The 19353-nt window shown below is 42.3% G+C and overlaps 3 protein-coding genes across 5 annotated transcripts; all 3 read right to left on the bottom strand.

Annotated features, from left to right (window-relative positions):
• Positions 1-420: 420 nt before the first annotated feature.
• Positions 421-3943, bottom strand: LOC134641359 (G2/M phase-specific E3 ubiquitin-protein ligase-like). Its single transcript, XM_063493747.1, has 7 exons — positions 3813-3943; positions 2944-3040; positions 2703-2865; positions 2523-2626; positions 2289-2433; positions 1357-1477; positions 421-1188 (listed from the first exon to the last, which is right to left on the bottom strand). Exons 1-7 carry the CDS (start codon positions 3880-3882, stop codon positions 884-886), a joined length of 1005 nt encoding a protein of 334 aa, XP_063349817.1. The 5' UTR covers positions 3883-3943; the 3' UTR covers positions 421-883.
• Positions 3944-4020: 77 nt separating this feature from the next.
• Positions 4021-5917, bottom strand: LOC134641360 (uncharacterized). The gene is made up of 8 exons (XM_063493748.1): positions 5892-5917; positions 5500-5645; positions 5165-5396; positions 4996-5071; positions 4637-4914; positions 4428-4505; positions 4264-4340; positions 4021-4168 (listed from the first exon to the last, which is right to left on the bottom strand). The coding sequence occupies exons 2-8, from the start codon at positions 5505-5507 to the stop codon at positions 4099-4101; spliced, it is 819 nt and encodes a 272-aa protein (XP_063349818.1). The 5' UTR covers positions 5508-5645; positions 5892-5917; the 3' UTR covers positions 4021-4098.
• Positions 5918-9245: 3328 nt separating this feature from the next.
• On the bottom strand, positions 9246-18493 carry rffl (ring finger and FYVE-like domain containing E3 ubiquitin protein ligase). 3 transcript variants are annotated; one of them, XR_010095569.1, is made up of 9 exons: positions 18285-18493; positions 15666-15844; positions 13571-13768; positions 12449-12697; positions 12112-12316; positions 11721-11744; positions 11404-11613; positions 10922-11250; positions 9246-10255 (listed from the first exon to the last, which is right to left on the bottom strand). XR_010095569.1 is itself a non-coding variant. In XM_063494242.1 (8 exons), exons 2-7 carry the CDS (start codon positions 15840-15842, stop codon positions 11426-11428), a joined length of 1041 nt encoding a protein of 346 aa, XP_063350312.1. In that variant the 5' UTR covers positions 15843-15844; positions 18285-18493; the 3' UTR covers positions 9246-11250; positions 11404-11425. The 3 variants fall into 3 exon arrangements, 2 of the variants coding, with proteins under 2 accessions (XP_063350312.1, XP_063350313.1); XM_063494242.1 differs by having other exon boundaries at positions 9246-11250; XM_063494243.1 differs by lacking the exon at positions 18285-18493 and adding an exon at positions 18021-18143 and having other exon boundaries at positions 9246-11250.
• Positions 18494-19353: the final 860 nt, after the last annotated feature.

Raw genomic sequence — 19353 nt, 5'->3', positions numbered from 1 at the left:
GTTGCTAAAAGGATTTTTTTTTTACCCTTTGCATTTGGGTGAATAGTTGATTACAAGTACTGCTACATCTCATGGCAGCTTGCTACCTTGGGAATTATGTAGCCTGCTTTTTTTCTTGTACTTAAAAATATAAAATAAATGTACCAAGCTACAATACCTGATAAACATGTTTCTATCTTTAATCACATCCCTGGCCATGGAACATCAGAGAAGCCAATTGTTCCATTACTTTTGGTCCCTTAAGTGGAAGGCACATATGAAAACAGTTCAAATACCTCTGCAGTTATAGCCAATCGTGTTAGTTCCATTTAAAATCCATTGCGTGGCATATAGAGCCAAAAGTAGAATTCCCATGTTCCAATATTTATGGAGCTGACTTTTTGTCTAGAATTTCCCAACACTGTTTTTGAATTGTCATTTGAAATATCTTTTTTTTTTTTAAATCATCACAGGAAATCGAGGATGCGTACTTGGATGTCAACTCTATTGGTGAGCTGGATGGGAGCAATCCTGGAGTAATTCTTCCATCTGTTGAATGTCCTCTATCTGAGGAGGACATGGCAAGACTAAGAGACACTGTCAATGTAACAAGGCCCTCTCAGTCACATGGCCGAGACATTTATTTGGATGTACTTAACTTTGTACTAACTCACCGTTCCTAGGCGGCAACATTTTTATTTTGAATTTTCAACCCAGAGAAGGTTCATGAATAGCTCAGACTTTTATTTGATTTGATATACATGTAAAATGAACCTGCCAGGAAATTTTTATGCCACTCATTAAAGAACTCTGGCTGTCAATCTCCAACTTTGAAATGTGCTTCCTGAACATTAAATGGAAGGAGCAGCATTTTGAGTTACACATTGATAGACAATGCTATGCTTTACACATTGTTAAATTCCTGGCCAAGATGAAAAGCCTCCAGCAGAACCATTCTGAATTGACTATAGGACTTCATATGTTTCACAGGCAGGACAATGGTCTTAGCACAGGATGACACAACAGGATAGCAGATGCTGTGATTTCCAAAGTCAGCTTCACAATTGTGATTAAATTTTACCACCACAGCAAAGTCCTTCTTTTCTGAGGGGAGGAGAGGAACATGGCCTTGACCGGTGATCCATTGCAGAAACCTGGCAGGTGTGATAGATCTTGGGCCATCTTCGTCAGCTGCATGTTCTTGACCTTCTGTTAGGATAAGAGTGAATTTTAAGACGTTTTGAAGAAGCCTGGCCTCTTGGACAAAAAAAAAATCTAAATATTTTAATTTGATACAAGTGTAACTTTTGTCACAAAAACCTTAGAATATAATTTTGGAATGTGACAACTATAAACTAGACAAAAATAACCATTTACCTTCTGACTCATAAAGCAAGTCCTGAATGAAGTTAACCAGGTCCAGCTCAACCTGATGCTTAGAGGTTCCCTTCTCACTCAGCTGAGGGTGAATGGACGCCATGACAAACTCGGCATTAACCTATGATGATATTAGAAAGCAAAGCAACCCAACGGCTTGATTACTTCAGGGCTGCAGTATTCAGGCCCTAGAACTTTTCCACAGTTTGTCACATTATAGCCACAAACATAAATATATTTTATTGGAATTCAACATAAAAGACCAATAAAAAGTGGTAAACAATTGAGAATTGTAACAAAATTCATCCATGATTCCAAACATTTTTTTACAAATAAATAACTGAAAAGTGTGGTGTGTGTAATTATTCAGCCCCCTCAGTCAATACTTTTTAGAAACACCTTTTGCTGCAATTACAGCTCCCAGTCTTTTAGGGTATTTTTCTACCAGCTTTGCACATTTACAGACTGACATTCTTGCTCATTCTTCTTTGCCAAACAGCTCCAGCTCAGTCAGATTAGATGGACAGCGTTTGTGAACAGCAGTTTTCAGATCTTGCCACAGATTCTGGATTGGATTTACATCTGGACATTGACTGGGCCGTTCTAACACATGGAAATGTTTTGTTTTTCTATTGTTGCCCTGGCTTTACTGTATGTTTAGCAATCATCAGGAAATGTCTATGGGCAACTGACTACACTGAGACCAAAGGGGGCTGAATAATTACAAACACCAGAGTTTTCAGTTATTTATTTGTAATAAATATTTGGCATCATGTATGATTTTTGTTCCACTTCTCTAATGTACACCACTTTGTGTAGGTGTTTCATTTAGAGTTGAAATAAAATAGATTCATATTTGTGTCTGTAATGTAACAAAATGTGTAAATGTATGTAATACATACATGTAAAACTGAAAATACGTTTGTACTCACTTTCACATCTCCCCCAAGGACGAAGAGAGGCTGGCAGATTTCTGGGTATTGCTTAATCAGCAGGTGGAGGCCATACAGCTGCAAACCCTCCTTGAGTTGTTCCAACATTGGCTGCAATCTAAGCACAGCATGGAGTGTAATGGCTCTGTGGGTACCAAAAAGAGATTAAACAACATCTTCAGATGCTATTTTTCTCACATTCATATAGAAAAACGAAAACATGTCACAGCATACCGGACAATCGGTTCCTTGTTTTGAACCGAGATGGCTCCAGTGAATCCACAGTTTAAAATCTCATCAGTAAGGCCCTGAAGTGACTGCTCAGTTGAAGATTCCACCTAAAAGTAATTTAACAGATGAAATTATATAGCTGCAATGTGTACTAAGGCAATATTTTTACTAGTTATACAGCACCTGGTCAATCAGTAACCGCAACTGTGAATCTGCCACTGTATTTTTATCCAGCTGTGTTGGGTTGATCTGCCCATTGCAGAGGTAACTGTAAGCCCACTGGCTGAAAAATGTAGGGGCAGGACCTCCTTGTGCCAAACTGACGGCCAGAATCTCACCAACAGTCCTATTTATACAAACAGCATGAGTGTATTGCTTATAGTATAAAACATGACAGTTTTCCCTTTCTTTAAAATAAACATGCCTGAAGAGTCCACTGTCAAAGTCAGTAAGGGAATAGCGTGGACTTTTTTGGTGTGGTGGTCCTTCAAAGAAACGAGTCTCGATTCCGGCGACCATTTCTATTGAGAGAAGAAAGTTATGAATTATCCGATGTAAAACATTCATTTAGAGCTGGGTGAAATAAGATTTCTTTCATATCACAGTATTTTTTTCATTTGAGGCAATACTGATATATATATCATAATGTGTCTCACTGATTTTGAAGGCTTAACATGACAGATGTACTGAAGCAACATCATACATCTGTTCCAGATATGTAAAAATTCCATTCAAAATAAAAATATTGATTCAAAAAAGATGCCCTGCGATGGACTGGCGACCCATCCAGGTTGTACCCCGCCTCTCGCCCTGTGACCGCTGGAGATAGGCACCAGCACTCCCCGCGACCCCACAAGGGATAAGCGGCCAAGAAAATGGATGGATGGATGGATGATTCAAAAAATAAATCATAGTATACAGAAAGGTGTACTTGAGACAATAATATTGACACCTTTAAACCAGTAAGCTCATAACACAACATAGTCACATCACAGCCATGCTATGGTTAAAAAAAAAGACTATTTTCCTTGTGTTACCGGTGTTTTGGTTTTCGACCTTGGTTTTCTCATTTTTGGTTTTGGCCAAGAACTTTCATATCAGTCCATCCCAAATTATAAACATGATTGATGTATAGTTTAGTAAAGGAGAAATATAGTCATATTTACAACACAACTGGAGCAGAGTTCACTTAGAAGATAAAATGTATATTACAGAAGTATAAAATTTAGGGATTAGTCATTTCTTCAACATAAATAATACGAATGGAAAAGTAATTGATCTCTTTAAGTTCACCTGTGAGAAATTCTTTTCGAAGGGCACCAGTGTCGATTCCTGCTTCCCCAAAGAAGGACACCTTCAACATGGCAGTGGGTGAATTTTTTTTTGACGTTGCCACTGCAGAAGGCCTCTCTCCAGAATGTTTGTTCTTGAAATAAGGATGCTGAACTGCTTCTCCACATCAACTCTTTGACAAATCGCATCCAACACATTGTCGACACTAAAAAAATCAATAAATGAAAGAATAAACACTCTTTATTCAGTTCAGAGTATTAATAGTCATCTGTGTGTGTGATGTTTTTTACCTTTTCATATGGTCCTCTTCTACTATGTTCTCCTCAATTTCATCCACGTCTATTACATTTTTGCTTCTAATAAAAATAAAGAAAAAGTTGTTGTTTAAATGGGAAATTCTCAAGATGTTATATCCTATATGATATTTTAAAAGCCATGCTTTTTGAACTACCTTTCTCCGCATGTGCTTGCATGGATTTCAAGGAAATAAGGTGCAAATTTCAAGTTACAGATAGGACACTGAAGTTTCTAAAACAGAAATGAGAGTTAAAATATTGAATAGAGTTCCATTGTAGTTATGTTAATGGTCTATACTCATTTCTATTAAGATATTACTTCTTCATCCAATTCCTCTGTGTCGGTGTGCTCTTCAGAAGGCTGCACGGACACTATTTGGACCTCGGTTTGACATGCCTATCATAATTAATAGACATATAACATTGCTGATTAAGATAAAAAACAAGTGGGTCAATTTTTTTATTGACATTTCAATGCAATGCAATTTCATTAAAATAAATGCATATATTGTTCTAAGATGTATGTACCTCTGTGTCTTCAGCTGAAGACCCAGACTCTGTGCACTCCTGCACATGAAGAGCCAAAATATGCAATGGCAGACTTACTTTGCATGTTTGGCATTGTGCTTTGGGCATATTTTTAAATTCAACTGCATCAGGAGGTAACGGAGTAAGGTCAAATTCTTGCTGTAAAGGTACTATATACAGCAAGTTTTTCCCATTTCCTGTCATACTGCGTATTAGGGTCCCTGTGTAACCTTCAGAATCAGGAGGGACCAGTGTCAGTTTCCTTTTACCCTGACCACCTGAAAAAAGTAGAGCCCAGATCTAGTTCACATAGGTGCAAATTATGTGACTATCATGTAATAAACATTTGTTACCCCTACCTGTAGCCTTGTAGAGCAACCATCCTCCAGTCAGACCCTGCATTTTAGGATATTCACTTTGAAGAAGTCCAAATAACTGCAGAACAAGATCAATATTGTGATGCCTGCAGACTTGATGATCTTTACAGAGACATATAAGTCTGAAAATCTATATATTTATTCCTTTAACCTCTTCATGGTTCATGTCCCTGGACATTGTGAGATGTCTTTTACCCAGTCCTGCCTGTGCAAGCTGAAATTCCTCAGAGGAGGTAGGTGTTGTTACTGCATTACAGTTCAGCAAGTATACATAGAAACTGAAAGGCTTCCATGCTTTAAAAGGTGGTGTCACAGGGATCCTTGGATTATGCATCTTTCGTTTTCCAAGAAAACTTTTTTTTCCAAAGAAACCAGGGAAAGATCTGAACGGAATTAGAAAAATACATGAAAATGACAGCACAGTTATAACACACCAAAAAGGTTAAAAACTTTTTAAATAATTTTTTTTCATATTTAATTTAAAACCTTGCCATCTCTTGATCTACAGAGGGAGGTCCCTGTTCCTGCCTTACTCCCTGTGCTGCCTGGTGCTGTCCCTGAGAAAGATTCTGAGTGAGCACAGTAATAAGATTCTGTGCAGCGGCTTCCACTGTAGAATTGTAGTTCACATTCTAAAAAACACATATATAAAAAAAATAATAGGTAAAACATAACAGAAATTATGAAATATGTTAAACATAGGGATGCACCGATACCGGTATCGGCCTCGATACCAGATTTTCTAAAGTACTCGTTAAAACTCCCCCGATACCATGGTTTGAGAAAGAAGACTGCATCCTAAGCCCGATTAGTTATGGAGTCTTTTAAAATGTTTTCCATATTTTTGGGGAAGGATCAAATTGTTAATATTACTTTACCTTTCGAAGTAAGTTTCAGCCGAAATGATAGCGAGGCGTTTCTGTTGAGCTAGCATTTCAGCAAAAAACGTTATAAAATAAAAAAACAGAAAAAAAAAATTAACAGTAACAATAGCCACTTCTTAAATTCGTAGTATTCACAGACTGCAGTGTAACTGTTCCAAACTTGAACACTCACCTGATTGTTCACGCCAGCAGTGTTGTTGGAAGACGACGCCATCGTTCACTGAGGGACAAGTTAACAGCAGCCCCCACCCGATACAATGCGCGCTACTTTGAGAGCATGGGAAATGACCACTTCTCACGTAGTGGCTGGGAAAACGTCTCATAATTGATCAGTTACGGCGTAATTTGTACACATTACTGCTTGAAAGAGCTTTAGTAACTGAGTTTTAGCAGTTATGCATGACATGTTTTCTAAACATTATCAAATAATACAGTGCAGGAGGTGTTTGATAAATTATGTTCATTCCCAGGTTTCCTGAAGGCAACATGAAAAATGGACCATCTTGAGCCTGCAGCGGTCTGCTGTCACTCATGATTCCCCGCCCCTCTCTGTGTAGCCACGCCCACCACGCCAAAACAGGGCCAAAAGTCTGTAACTGAAAAATAGAGATCTGAAAGTGAAAAAAAAAATTGAAGCTGAGAGAAAAATCCGAACCTGAAGAATTTTTTTTTGAAAGTGAAAAGAAAAAAATTGAAGCTGAGAGAAAAATCCGAACCTGAAGAATTTTTTTTTGTACATTAATTTAAAAGATCTGAATCTGAAAATTTTAAATCCAACTCTTTCTTTTTCAAAGTAAACTCTAAAAATGTGACTTTTGCTTTCAGTTTACATATTTTCGATTTCAAATTTTTTTTAAACTAAACAAACATTATGGCCCTGATTTAACTCCATACATTTCACCTGGAAGCAGGAAGGTGGACGCCGAACTGAACATACACGAATATTCCCAAACCCCTCCTGCAGGGATCGTTCACGGATCCTGCTGTCTGGTGTGACTTTATCCCTTTGACTGCCTACTCAACCATTTGGTTTAGCATATTTTGAGAGACTATATATAATGAATTGGAGTACTTAGCTTAACTCAACCTTATTGAGCCATCTCTACCACTTGGTTGAGTTATGTTATCCTAAAAAAAAACACTAGATGGCACTGTGTCAGGATATGGCAGGCCTCATCTGCCACCCTCCAACCAGGAAATCAGAAAGCAAAAAATCACTCTGGACACATGGACTGTTTTGGCTAAAAATTTTAAAGGTAAGTACATTTTTCTGCAGTATAAACATGTCAGAGTCTTTACTGAACATGATTATGTCATTTGATACCAGAAAATAGCTGTAATAAATCCATAATATTTTTTTAAAAACATGCTCAACCAAACGGTTGATTTGTCAATTGATGGTAAGAGTAGCAAAACTTAGCTAATGTTTAGAACTGTTGTTTTAACATATGAAATTGACTATTTACTATTGAATATAAATAATTTAATGATCTATACATGTAAATATGACATGTTTAAATTTTTCCGTGACAAATACTGTATGTTACAAAATGTTCTAATGTTTAAAGATTTACTCACTTTCTGTGATTATTTTTTAAAGTACAGTTTTAAATGACACATGGAAATCAAACCAACTATATTTCTACAATTTTATTTTTTTTAATGTTTATTAGATGGATTGCAAATCCTTTTATGGAGCAACACAACGCACCTACCTGGCCCTTGTACCTGAAAATTCTCAGGACTCCGATGGTGAACTGAGTGATGATGACCCAATAGAGGATCCAGATTTTCAACCCAATTTTGCAGATGATAGTGATGAAAGCTGCTTTGATGTTTCCCTGGATGAAGATGCTCCTTCAACAAGTAGATCTAATAAACTTTCGCGTAAAATGAGCAAAAAAGGGAAAACTATCCTAAAAACAGTTCCCTTGGATGAAGCAGAGGATACATTAGACTCATCTTCCTCTTTAGTCCCAAAAAAAGACACAAGAAGAATCTGGAAGCATGAGGACATTGAAGAATTTCAAGTTCCAGATGCAAGTTTCGAAACCCCTGACGCCCTACAGTTCCCATTCCAGTACTTCAAAATGCTCTTCACTGATGAAATGATTGATCATATTGCCTATCATACCAATCTGTATTCTGCTCAAGAGTTGGGGGACACAATCAAGACTAGCCCTAAGGAAATTGAAGATTTTCTGGAAATCCTCCTATTCATGGGTGTTTTCAACTTTCCATCGCTAGATGCAATTACTGTCCAAAGGGCGTCTCAAGATGGAAATGCCAAAAATGCAATGTTTTCTTGTGCTTGAATGCCAGTCAGGAATGCTTTGCAGTGTACCACCAGAAGATCTAATCATCAAGGGGTATTGGTGAAGTTGCATGAACGGCAAAAGCAAAGAGCCAGAACTGTTTCAGTGCGTTCTCAAATTTTTCAGTGCAAAATGGCAATGGTATATACCACCAGAATTTTCTGGAAAATAAAATAAAAAATGTTAGTGCTGTTCCAACACTACAGTGAAAAGTTTATGTTAACAACAGGTCAAAAGTGAATTTGTATGTTTATGAATTTTCGGTAATTGCAGATCAAGTTTTTGATCAAATTTACAATATTTTTGTGTTTTATACATTTTATGGTTTGTTATTATAACGCCCACTGTTGAAATGGAATCCAACAATGTTTGATGTTTTACTACCACAATAAAGTGGGTCAAACACAAAATTGGGTAGTTATTGTTTTGCAAAATGAGTATAACCTTTACTTTTTTCTACTAGTTATGTCTGTAGAACTTTATGTAGTTGTACCATAGAGAGACATCTCAACCGTTTGGTAGAGGGTAATATTTAAAAAACTATAAGGTGTGTATAAATTTTTTTTTTGATTGTGATCATTATTGACCTAAAGGAATAGAAAATATGGACAAATAATTTTTTCATTGTATTTTTCTTTCAGAGAAATTTCCAGGAAATGTTGAGTAGAGTCTGGTTTTTTTACTCTGGGGTGCTGATTTCCATCTTTGGAACGTATACCAGTAAACATTGCTTAAAGCAGTATTATTATCAGACATTTTTAAAATATGGAGTAGATGTAATTAGGAGTCATCCCTTAGAGTACAGGCAGCATACCTGTGTTGCCCCTCGGCAGACTTCCAGAAATGCACATCAGCGCTAAAGCAGCTGAACTACGGGGGGCACATACAGGAATAGAGAAGCACAAATGAGGCTGATTGTGACCTGCGAAGCTTCTTATGTTAAGTCACAAAATAAAAATTCCGCCTTAAGTAGTTTAATCAGCTAAATTTTGAGCACCCCCCGATAAACCCGATGCAGCACAGGACACAGAACTCAATGAAAATCAAGTTTTATTAGAATACGATGCAAAGCTCACTCAGAAAACTAAAGCTTCCTGTCCCTCTGCAAAAATGTGTCTCACTGGTAGCTGCAGAAACACTCCGAGTCTTAATAAAGGTTCCCAACACAGAGGTGAAGACAGGTCAACGTGAGGCAGCTAAAGTAAAAACTGAAAATCTGCAGATCACAGTGTGTCCTTTTAAAAAGCTCGAAGCCAGTGGACTAATGAGAAACCAGCTGGATTAGAGGTTAACACTCCAGCTGTGCTGCTTGCACTGGCTCCGCCTCACCGTGCTCACAGACACAAGGTCCTGTGTAAGTTTCAGCTACAAGCTCTCAGAGCTGCGATGAAGACGAGACTCTTTCTAACGTGGGAGAAACCAAAGTGCAGTGTGAGCTCCTGAGCTGAGCTCGCATGATCCCGCTGCACCACAGAGGAAGAAGTTACAGGTTAAAGGCCAGCAAGTAACACACCATCTGAATCCAAAATGTTCACAACAAAGATCAAACAGTGATTTCACTAGAACAAAAACCTTGGGAAAAGGACAAACCATCCTCCTGCAAACCTCATTCTACAAGAAAAACAGTTTAAAATCAACAGTTTAGTGCAAACAAAGTCAACTTAAATCCAAAAAGTTTAAAAGCTCAAAAACACACAAACAGTCTTCCTCTGTCTTTAATAAGGAGTCCCTCATGGAAGCGTTTCAGGGCCTCTGCTGTTTCCAGTACACCTGCTAATACGTTTAAAGCTGCAGCTTCACCCAAACCTCCAGTTTATGTCGTTTCCAGGCAGAGAGGATGAAGAGCTGGAGGTCCAGGCCAGGAATCATGTTTCAGGAAGAAATCTGTCCTCTGACTGAGTCTGCAAGTGGTTACACGCCGACACGTTAGCTGGGAATCGCGGTTTCCGGACTTTGTTCCTTGTGATGAGCACCCCATCTGAATGCTGTCCTGAAATTTCTCCACCAAAGTCTGAATCCTTCATCGTGAACTCCTTTGTTGCCCTAAAAATATTCAGAAATGTGAGTGTGTGCACGGACGTCAGGGGAAGCGCCAGGCCGGCTCCACGTTATGCACTTGGTCCCATCCTTCGAGTTTGTTTAGTTCAGGTAATGTGTGTGCTGCCCCCTGCTGGTTCCTGCTATGATGTCACGTATGTGAAGGTGTACAATTGGACTTTACTGTAAATGGTAATTAGAAGTATACTGATTTTCATGTTCCTGTGGTTTCCTGTTAGTGACACAGTGACTGAGGGTAAATTTAGTGTGAATATGAGACGTGACTGCAGATGTTCCTTCTGTAACAATAACGGGAACATCTTTGCAGGTTTGAGCTGCCCTTCAGACAAAAATAGATATTTAAAGATGGTTCCCTGAGTATTTCCTTAAAAAAAAAAAAGGTAATTATGCAAACTATTTGTAAAATAGAAATCTGGCTGAACAGATGGTGTCATGTGAAGAATGCATCATTAATTTTCTGTATAGAACACACTGAAGCTGCTGCCCGTGTCCATGCTGCTGTTATTACACTGAAGGCTGAGAGCCGTCTGTACACTGTGGGCCGGCTGCTGTTCGCTTCACTTCCTTATTGCAGCGTAAACATGACTGTGATAAGAATGCAGACCAAGTGTGGACTTGAAGGCACTGTGAGGACTTCCTGGTTGTCATCACCTGCTGCTTTGGTAGATTCCTGCCTGGCTGTGCGCAGGCTGACGGCCGCAGGTCAGAGCGAGGCGGCGATGAAGGCACAGTGGTTTCTTAATCAATTAGTTCACAAATGCGCGGTGGACATCCTCCGCAGCGAGAATTTGTACATTCAGTGTGTGCATCTAAACAGCAGCTCTGAAGGTGGGGTAAGGTCGCGTCTCACCGTCTTCAGACAGTCATACCGCACATTCGATTTCCATTAGAAAAATAAAGTTATCAAAATAAAAGCCCATTCTGTCAAGTTCCCTTCAGAAAGACCTGATTACAGTTTATTGCTTTGGAGGCAGTCGGTCCTACAAAGAAGGAAAAAAAAAAATCACTTTAATAAGACTCGTTTAAATCCAGAATAACATCAGACTGGTTAAAGTGGCAGCATCCGGTTTGTTAAACTGGGTCTGGATGCACGCTCTGGGTTAAACTGGTTTGCCAGGTCTGGGTCGGGTTACCTGGGTTCAGCCTCAGCCAGGATCAGGACCGGAAGACGTGGACGGCTCGGATGACGTACTGGCGGCACATGGGGCACTCACTCATTCTCTTTCCACACTTTGTGCAGGTGACCATGTGACCGCACTCCAGCAGCACGCAATCGATGGGAGAGTCCATACAGATCTTACAGAGGTTCTCCTCCAGACCTCCGGTGCCAACACCACCCGACTCTGGAGACGAAGGAGCGACAACCGCTTCTTTAATAACGGCATGTAAACACTGACGTCAGCGTTACTTGGTGTGATCGGTCTGCTTTAGGGAAACATCACAGACTCACCTGAAGCGTTCACAGCGTTGGCAGCTGAAAGCAAAACAGAAACACAAGAGAACTGTTGGAGTGTTTGAGGAACGGAGGCCTGTGTGCAGCATCCTCTTTATACTGAGAGGACGTCCCCCGCGACAAGAGGACGTCCACGCAAACTTAATTTTGTGATCAGAACTGATCAAATTTAAACTGTAGCTCAGTGTTTTTACTGGATTTGGTGCAAATGTGAACCAAACAGGAGAAACTCAAAATCACTTACTTCCCTTTTGAATTTTAGTGCACTTTGTTTTCTTTGAGTATCATTAAATGTTGCCATTCTGCACCATGAAAGATTAACTGTAGGGGGCGCTCTCTCTCTGTATATGTATTAAGACTGTTTCATGTTAAAAGTGGACTCTCTCACCCAGCAGGTTCTGCTGGTCCTGGTACAGACGCCTCACTCTCTCCATCAGCTCCCACTTCTCACAGCAGCCTTTGTAGTCCACGAAGTTCCTGGCCAGGATTTCCTTCAGCTGCCGGACGCTGAGCGCCTCGATGTCATCCAGGCAGGTGAGGTCGGCCAGGGACGCCCTGCGGCCAGGAACCGGGGCCTCTTCGGGGTCCCAGGTCTGAACCGAGACACAGAGTCGCTCAGGAAACCCAGACTCAGACTCGGGTTTAAAAACAGAACCAGGAAATAAGCTCACTCTGAGCTCTCCCTCTCTCATTATTGGACACTTAACGGCCGGTTCTGGGTTTACCTGGTCTTCATCCTGAATGTCAGGCTCAGCAGGGGCTGTCTCTGTGGGTGGGGCTGGGGCCTCGGGGTGTGCAGTGGGGGGGTCGGGAGTTGGAGTTGGTGTAGGTGTGGGGGGCTCGGGAGTGGAGGTGGAGATGCGAGGTGCCGGCGAGCGAGAGGTCACAGAGGGCGGGTGGGTGCTCGGGGTCTCGGGGCCGGAGCTGCTCGACGGGGACGGCCGCTGACCCAGAACCAGCTCCACCAGCTCCTCCTGCAAACAGGAAACAGCGGCCGATTCAGCAGGAACAAACTCATCATTTAAATCATTCAGCAGCAAAAACTCTAGATGGTTTTAATCGAGACTGTCACCAGAGAAACCCTCTGAAATCTGCCTGCATCCCACAGGGCGGGACCAGGTGAGCGCCGAGCGCAGGTGAGCGCCCAGTGTGTGTGTGCAGTGTTTAATAGTCTCCAATCATCGCATCATGTAAACCCGTGACACTTTACACACACAGGACATGTCAGCTGGTTTGCAGCAGACGTCTGCCCGTGCTTGCGTGCTCTGCAGAACGCGGTTACATGCTACACCTGACATCTGCTTCAACAGCATTTCTCTCTTCTTCGTGGCTGGAGGACTAAGCTCTGCACACACAGCAGCAGCCCACAGACCGGCTGTTTGTGACACCGCCCCCTGGTGGAGGTAAACAGCTACAGCACAGATCGAGTCATTACGGGTTAAACATCGTCAGACCAAACGCACAGCGCTGTATTCAGGCACAAAGATGTGAACAGAGAGGAGTGCGCTCCCACAGGAGACCAAATATTTCAGCTTTGCTTTGTCCCAGCCTCACAGACGATGGATTCTCCAGCAACAACAGAAGCAGAGGTCATCAGAGGTCTTGAGCAGCTGGAGCGCTCAAGCTCTGACGCCAGCAGCCAGTAGGACTCTTCCTCCTCTTCCCTGTTATGAATGCAAAGAGGAGGAGGAACAACACTCCAGCAACTGCATGAGTGCGACGGACCGTGAATACGGTCGATTAGGCCACAGCGTGTCTCACTGACTCCTCCCACCTGGATGTCGCACTAAAACACAAGAATACATGCACGTCTCATCAGGAAGTGCGAAAAAGGGCGCATACGTCACCTTTTCTCTGCACATGTGGGTGGAAACCTCGTGCAGGTGCAGGTAGTCCCGGAGCTCCTTCACTTTCAGCTTCATCAGCTCTGCCCGCTCCAGCAGGTTGCCGTAGAAACGCTGACAGGTGTGACAGAGGCGTGGCCGAGGCGCCTGCTGGGCGGAGCAGCGGCTGCAGTAGTTCTTCTTACAGTCGACGCACACGTGCTGAAACAGAAACAGACCTGAGCTGTCAATCACACCACAGGTGACACCAACAAGGCACCAATCAGAAGGCTCGACACCTAATATGGACAAAATCACTGATCTGAAGCATCTGTGTGAGAAAAAACAGCCTGCTGACCTCTGAGAGTGTGTGTGTGTTACAGATTAAAGTTAAACTTCATATTAGAATAAAAATGATGAACAAACAGCACAACAGCTGTTCACAGCTGGTTTCAGTTCTGCTGGCGGCATGGGTTTGAAGGTTATCACACAGTGCACGCTGCCGCTTCTCCTCCTCAGGCCTGACACCGTCTGATTCTTCGCCCTGCTGCTCTGCACGGCGACCCGCCCACTCCTCCATCCCGTTCTGACCAGTTCAGCCCTGCGATAATTATTCTACCGCCTGCTGTACATTTATCAGTGTCATCGAGCTTGCTGTGGCTCGTGTTACAGCAGCCTTAAAAAATATGTGCAAACAATATGTGTTGCTAGGTAACCCAGCATGCAGTGATTGTTGATTACAGTAATTCTATGAGGTCAGAGTGACGTCCTCTTAGTTTCGTTCTTTCTGACCCACACAGGCTGACGTTCCCTCCGTGACGAATGAACTGGAGTCCAATATAAACCACAGTGAGGCGACAGGTGTTGTTACAGGATTTTTAAAATACAGAATGATCTGATTTCTTCTGCACAGCCCAACATTACAAATCATAAAACACACTCAGCACTCTGAGCTTTGACTTAGACCCGGAGGAGAAGACTGAAGGGATCAAAGGTTACAGCAGCCTGTCAGACTTGCACAGTTTACTGCTGGACTGTAACCACTCATTAACTGAATGAACCTTTAGTTAATGAGTGGTTACACCTAAAAGTCCAATTAATACCATCAGTAATGTGTGTCACTTCCAGCTCAGCTCAGTCACCACACGGTCTCATCCCGGTCATGCAGGCTGATGTCAAAGTTTGTGTCACAGTACTTTGTTCAGTTGAGGAGGCTCAACACGGACGTTTTCCTCTGTGGTGGCAGCCAGAAGACTGTTAAACCACACAGACGATGATTGTGCTTTTAAAGGCACAACAGCCTGAAACCCACAGAAACAGACCACAAACACAAAGTCCACTCTGGTGTTTTTAATCAGCTCCTGGTTGTTTCCTGGTCGCTTCAGCAAATCTCTGCTCTGGGTTTTCCACCAACCACAAAGCAAAACAAGGAAGTGAGCCCGCCACTTTCAGTGTCCCGGAGCTTTTCCTTCATTTACTACATTACAGATAAGCTGCCGATTGGCTGGTTCGACTTACTGCACCGAGCCAGAGTTGTGCATCCTGCTCTGTTCCTGGGATGAACTCCCAAATCTGTAAGTTATTCCAACAATGTGTGCCTACATGAGGTTAGCCTACCCGTGCACCGTCCACCAGCAAAGTTCGCTCAACGGCTTCGTTTTCTGGCGTTCTCCATCTCGAGTCCCGGCCCATAAGGAAGGAAGTAAACGGGCTGAACCTTCTGGAAGCGCCACAGCTGGCTAACCTGACTGAGGCAGGGCGGGGAGTTCAGTGGATGAAAACAAAGAGAGAGCCGAGGATCTGCACCGTTTCTATTTTATGAACTATTTCACCTGATTTAAGTGATCTGTGTTTAATGTTTTGGCTCCTCAAACAGGAACCTCCCAACGTCTGCGATAAAGAAAGTGTATTTGATGTAATAATCACTTATATGGAGCCTTTAGGTGGTCCTACCAACCGGCTCTAACAAGGATCCAAAAATCTGTCACGTGATCCAGAACTTTAACCTCCGACAGCCCTTTGAACACAAACGCGACGACCCCCCCTCCCTGTGGACAATGTCCACAGACAGGAGCTCGCTGCAGCTGCAGGCTCAGGGCTGGAACAATCACTCACTCACTTTTTTGGCAGGTGTGTCGAGCCGCCCCCCGCAGGCCTTACAGGTGTGTTCAGGTGGAGGAGACGGCTGGCTGGTGAAGGCCGAGTTGGTGTAGGACTGATGACGTCTGTCGCTTCGAGTGGGCTGATCCGCATCGGCCGTGTCCATACAGAGCCAGTTACAGCAGGACGCAAACATGGCTGAGACAGACAGACAGACACACACACACAAAGACAGGTTTATGGAGTTAAAAACACGTTCCTCTGAGTCCTTCATAATAAAAGCCTTTAATTTAATCCAGTTTGGCTTCATTTGCTCTTTTCAGCTCGATTATATAAACATTTTCCTTCTTCAGTGGGACACAAACAGCGGTGTGGTGTGTATGCAAACACACAACGATCCTAACTAAGGATCAGCAGCTTGTTGCAGGTCTGTGTCACAGAGCAGCCCCGACTTTTCCAGGTTTTCTCTGTTCGCTGGACGGACAAAACGGAAAACCAGAGAGCACGCATCACGATGGAGTTCTCAAACTTCCCTGTTAAAACACTCTGACTCTGAGCATGCTCACATGAGAGCAGTGATAAAGCACCACTACTCAAATCACACACAGTGTTAGCGGGACGGAGATCAATAAAGATGATAAATGATGATCACGCTTCAGTGTGAGTGAAATAAAGTGATGTGTGGAAGACAAAAACGATTGACCAGACTGAGCTCGTACCGAAACACACACACGGCCGCTCGTACACCTCTTCAACCACTCGTCAACACAAATATCTGACCAGCCAATCACACGACAGGAGCTCTGTCCATTTAGACACATGGATCAGAGTGTTTCAGAAACTGATGATGTGCTGGGATTTTCCCACACATCTCTGAGTTTACAGAGAATGTGAGACAAGGTCCCGTGAGAGGCAGCTTTCTGGGAGACAATGACTCGCTGATGTCGGAGCACAATAGACAGTCTGCTTCAAGCTGAGAGCGAGGCAACAGGAACTCAAATAACCAACCCCAGTATGCTGACCCGCAGGTGCCACACCTGCCAGCTGTGAACAGGAAACTGAAGCTGCTAAACGACAATAGAAGATGGAAAAATGCTGCCTGGTCTGAAGCTCGATCTCTGCTGCCCAGGTCTAACGGCATGAAAGCGTGGATCCTGCCTGTATCAGGCTGATGGCGGCGTGACGGCGAGGGCGAGCTTTGAATCCCACAGCCCACCTGAGCGTTTCTGCTGAGCATGTTACACTGAACCTCACCTGCTCTAGTCCAGTTTGTGCTCAGCATCAGTTACCATGGTGATCCAACAGGTATTAAGACAGTCGCTGTGACTGTAAGTTCAACACAGCTCACCAACTCATTAATCTCTCTCTGTATTCTCAGCACGTAATAACAGCTTTTATTGAATGCTAACTTCTCAGGCATTTCTACTATAGCAAGTGAAATATTTTAAAACTTTGACTTTTAGAGTTTCACGTGACAAAAAAGAACTAGAATGAAAGTAAACACTTTAAACAGTAAAAACTGAACTGAAACCACAAAGTCACCTCTGGAAACAAAAAGAAAAATGATAAAGTTACGTTAATTGTAAACAGTCATTTTTATAAAGCAGCTGAACCTGTCAGTGCTGTCCTCATCAACCCTCCACAGCTTTCATGACCTTATCTTTAATCATCACTGATTATTTCTGGTCATTTCAACAATTTCCCCATTTGCCAGACTCCATAAGAAAAACTGACATGTTCGTGTTTCTTTCGCTTGGCGCTCAATAATAAAGTTGTATACAAACTAAAAACAGCTCGCTGTTCTTATTCTCATTAACTCTGCTTTACGTTTCATAGAACTGGACTCTTACTTTATAAACATGACTCATATTTGTCCCCATAACAAACAGCTTTAATCTAACTTTATCCAAAGACACGTGACCACATTTTACTGGAACTACTGATATTAAAGTCTGACTTCAGTATTTTACGCTACAGGTTTGTTGTTGCCGTGAAATAAACACTGTAAATGGCTAAAACAACTTTGTTTTGTACACAGGTGACAGTTAGCCGAATTCCATAAGAAAAATGGACGTTTGTGTCGCGTTTGTCGCCGACTTTAAAAAAAACAAAACACTATGGAAAAACTGTTGAAATATTCCCGCTAATGTTCTGATGAATTCGGCTTTATATTTCATAAAGTTTCAAGATTCGTATTTAATAAATAATCAACACGGCACACAACTTGGCTCCGACTAAACTTCATCGGTATTCAAGCTGGCGTGTCATTTAAATGAGCATTGTTTAATTATAACTGTGAGCCGAATGAGAAAACGTCTCCATATAAGTGGCGTGAAGTCCGAATTTCTTTGTTCAGAGATGATTATACACTTACCGGTGAGTCACAGGACTTTAAATCCGACGGTTTGTTAACGGAGTCTGGCGTGTGAAGTCCGGGAAGTACCCTCTGCTGCTAGGAGGCTAAAAACTATGCTAACGCTAGGCTGGTTAGAGAAGTTTGAAAAGAGCGAAGACTCAAAGAAACTCAGAGCAGGACAGAAGACAGCAGCTCGGACACTTAGACCGGGTTAAACTGTCTCACTTTACGGGTTAACTGACAAATAGCCGGGTCGGTTACCGACGTAATGAGGCGTCTTACCTGTTGATGACAGGGTTGCTAGAGCTAGCAGATAGCTAACTCCCGGACAAGTTGATGGTAGTTAAGAAACACTAACCAGCAGCTGCTAGTTAGTTAAACAACATGACGACGGCCTCAAGGAGGAAGTGAAGGAATAACAGGAGCACAGAGACACTGCGAGGGCTGAGACAACAACACAGCCAACCAGGAAGACTTCGGCCACACACACACACACACACACACACACAGAGTCAGATAACACACATAAACACACTGACTCAGATAACACACACACACACCGGAGGACGCCAGCATTTGTACTTAAGTGAATTACAACTTTGACTTATTTAAAATAGCAGAAACCGTTTTTGAACTTTTATTTTTTCGAGAACTTTATTTAAGTGTAACCTGATCGATTACCCTCAGGCTTGGATGATTACCTGTGCTAACAGGCCCCGCCCACGGGTGAAGCTCAGTTTGACTGGATTACTGAGTTTAAAGGAAATAATTCCAAATGCGTTTAGGATGGTGTGAGTGTAATAAAATACACACATCTACCACAATAACGAGTAGATGTCAAACTCAAACTGAATGGACATTAGACACACAGGTGAATGAAACCTGGAGAAACTCATTAAAGCACACCTGCATTTTCTCAGCCCCGCCCCTTTACCCTACAACAGCAAAATATATGTTACGAGTCAGAACTGAACCACCGGTTTAATGAGTGATGGAGTTTATTCTGCCTGGTTACAGATACATACATCATGTTTGAGAAAGTGTGCTTCCCTTCTTTTTACCTGCACGTTTAATTTCTTGATTCAAACGGGTTTTTCCTTACCACTGTTGCCAAGTGCTTACTCAAGTCGTGAGATTGTTGGGGATTCTCTGTACTGTTATAGAGTCTTTACCGTATAATATGAAGCGCCCAGAGGCAACTGTAGCTGTGGTTTGGTGCTACATGCATACATAAATTAAATCGAGCTGAAGGCTGTTTCTCAGCAGCCTGCTGCTGGGTTTGGGAGAGAACCGGTTATTAATGTAGTGGAAGCTGAAGAGACTTCTGTAGAAAGCCTGACTGATCAGAACC

This window comes from Pelmatolapia mariae, linkage group LG14 (assembly GCF_036321145.2).
Source record: "Pelmatolapia mariae isolate MD_Pm_ZW linkage group LG14, Pm_UMD_F_2, whole genome shotgun sequence".
Lineage (NCBI taxonomy): Eukaryota > Metazoa > Chordata > Actinopteri > Cichliformes > Cichlidae > Pelmatolapia > Pelmatolapia mariae.
Note: the sequence above shows the minus strand (reverse complement) of the source record. Positions and strands in the feature narration are given on the sequence as shown.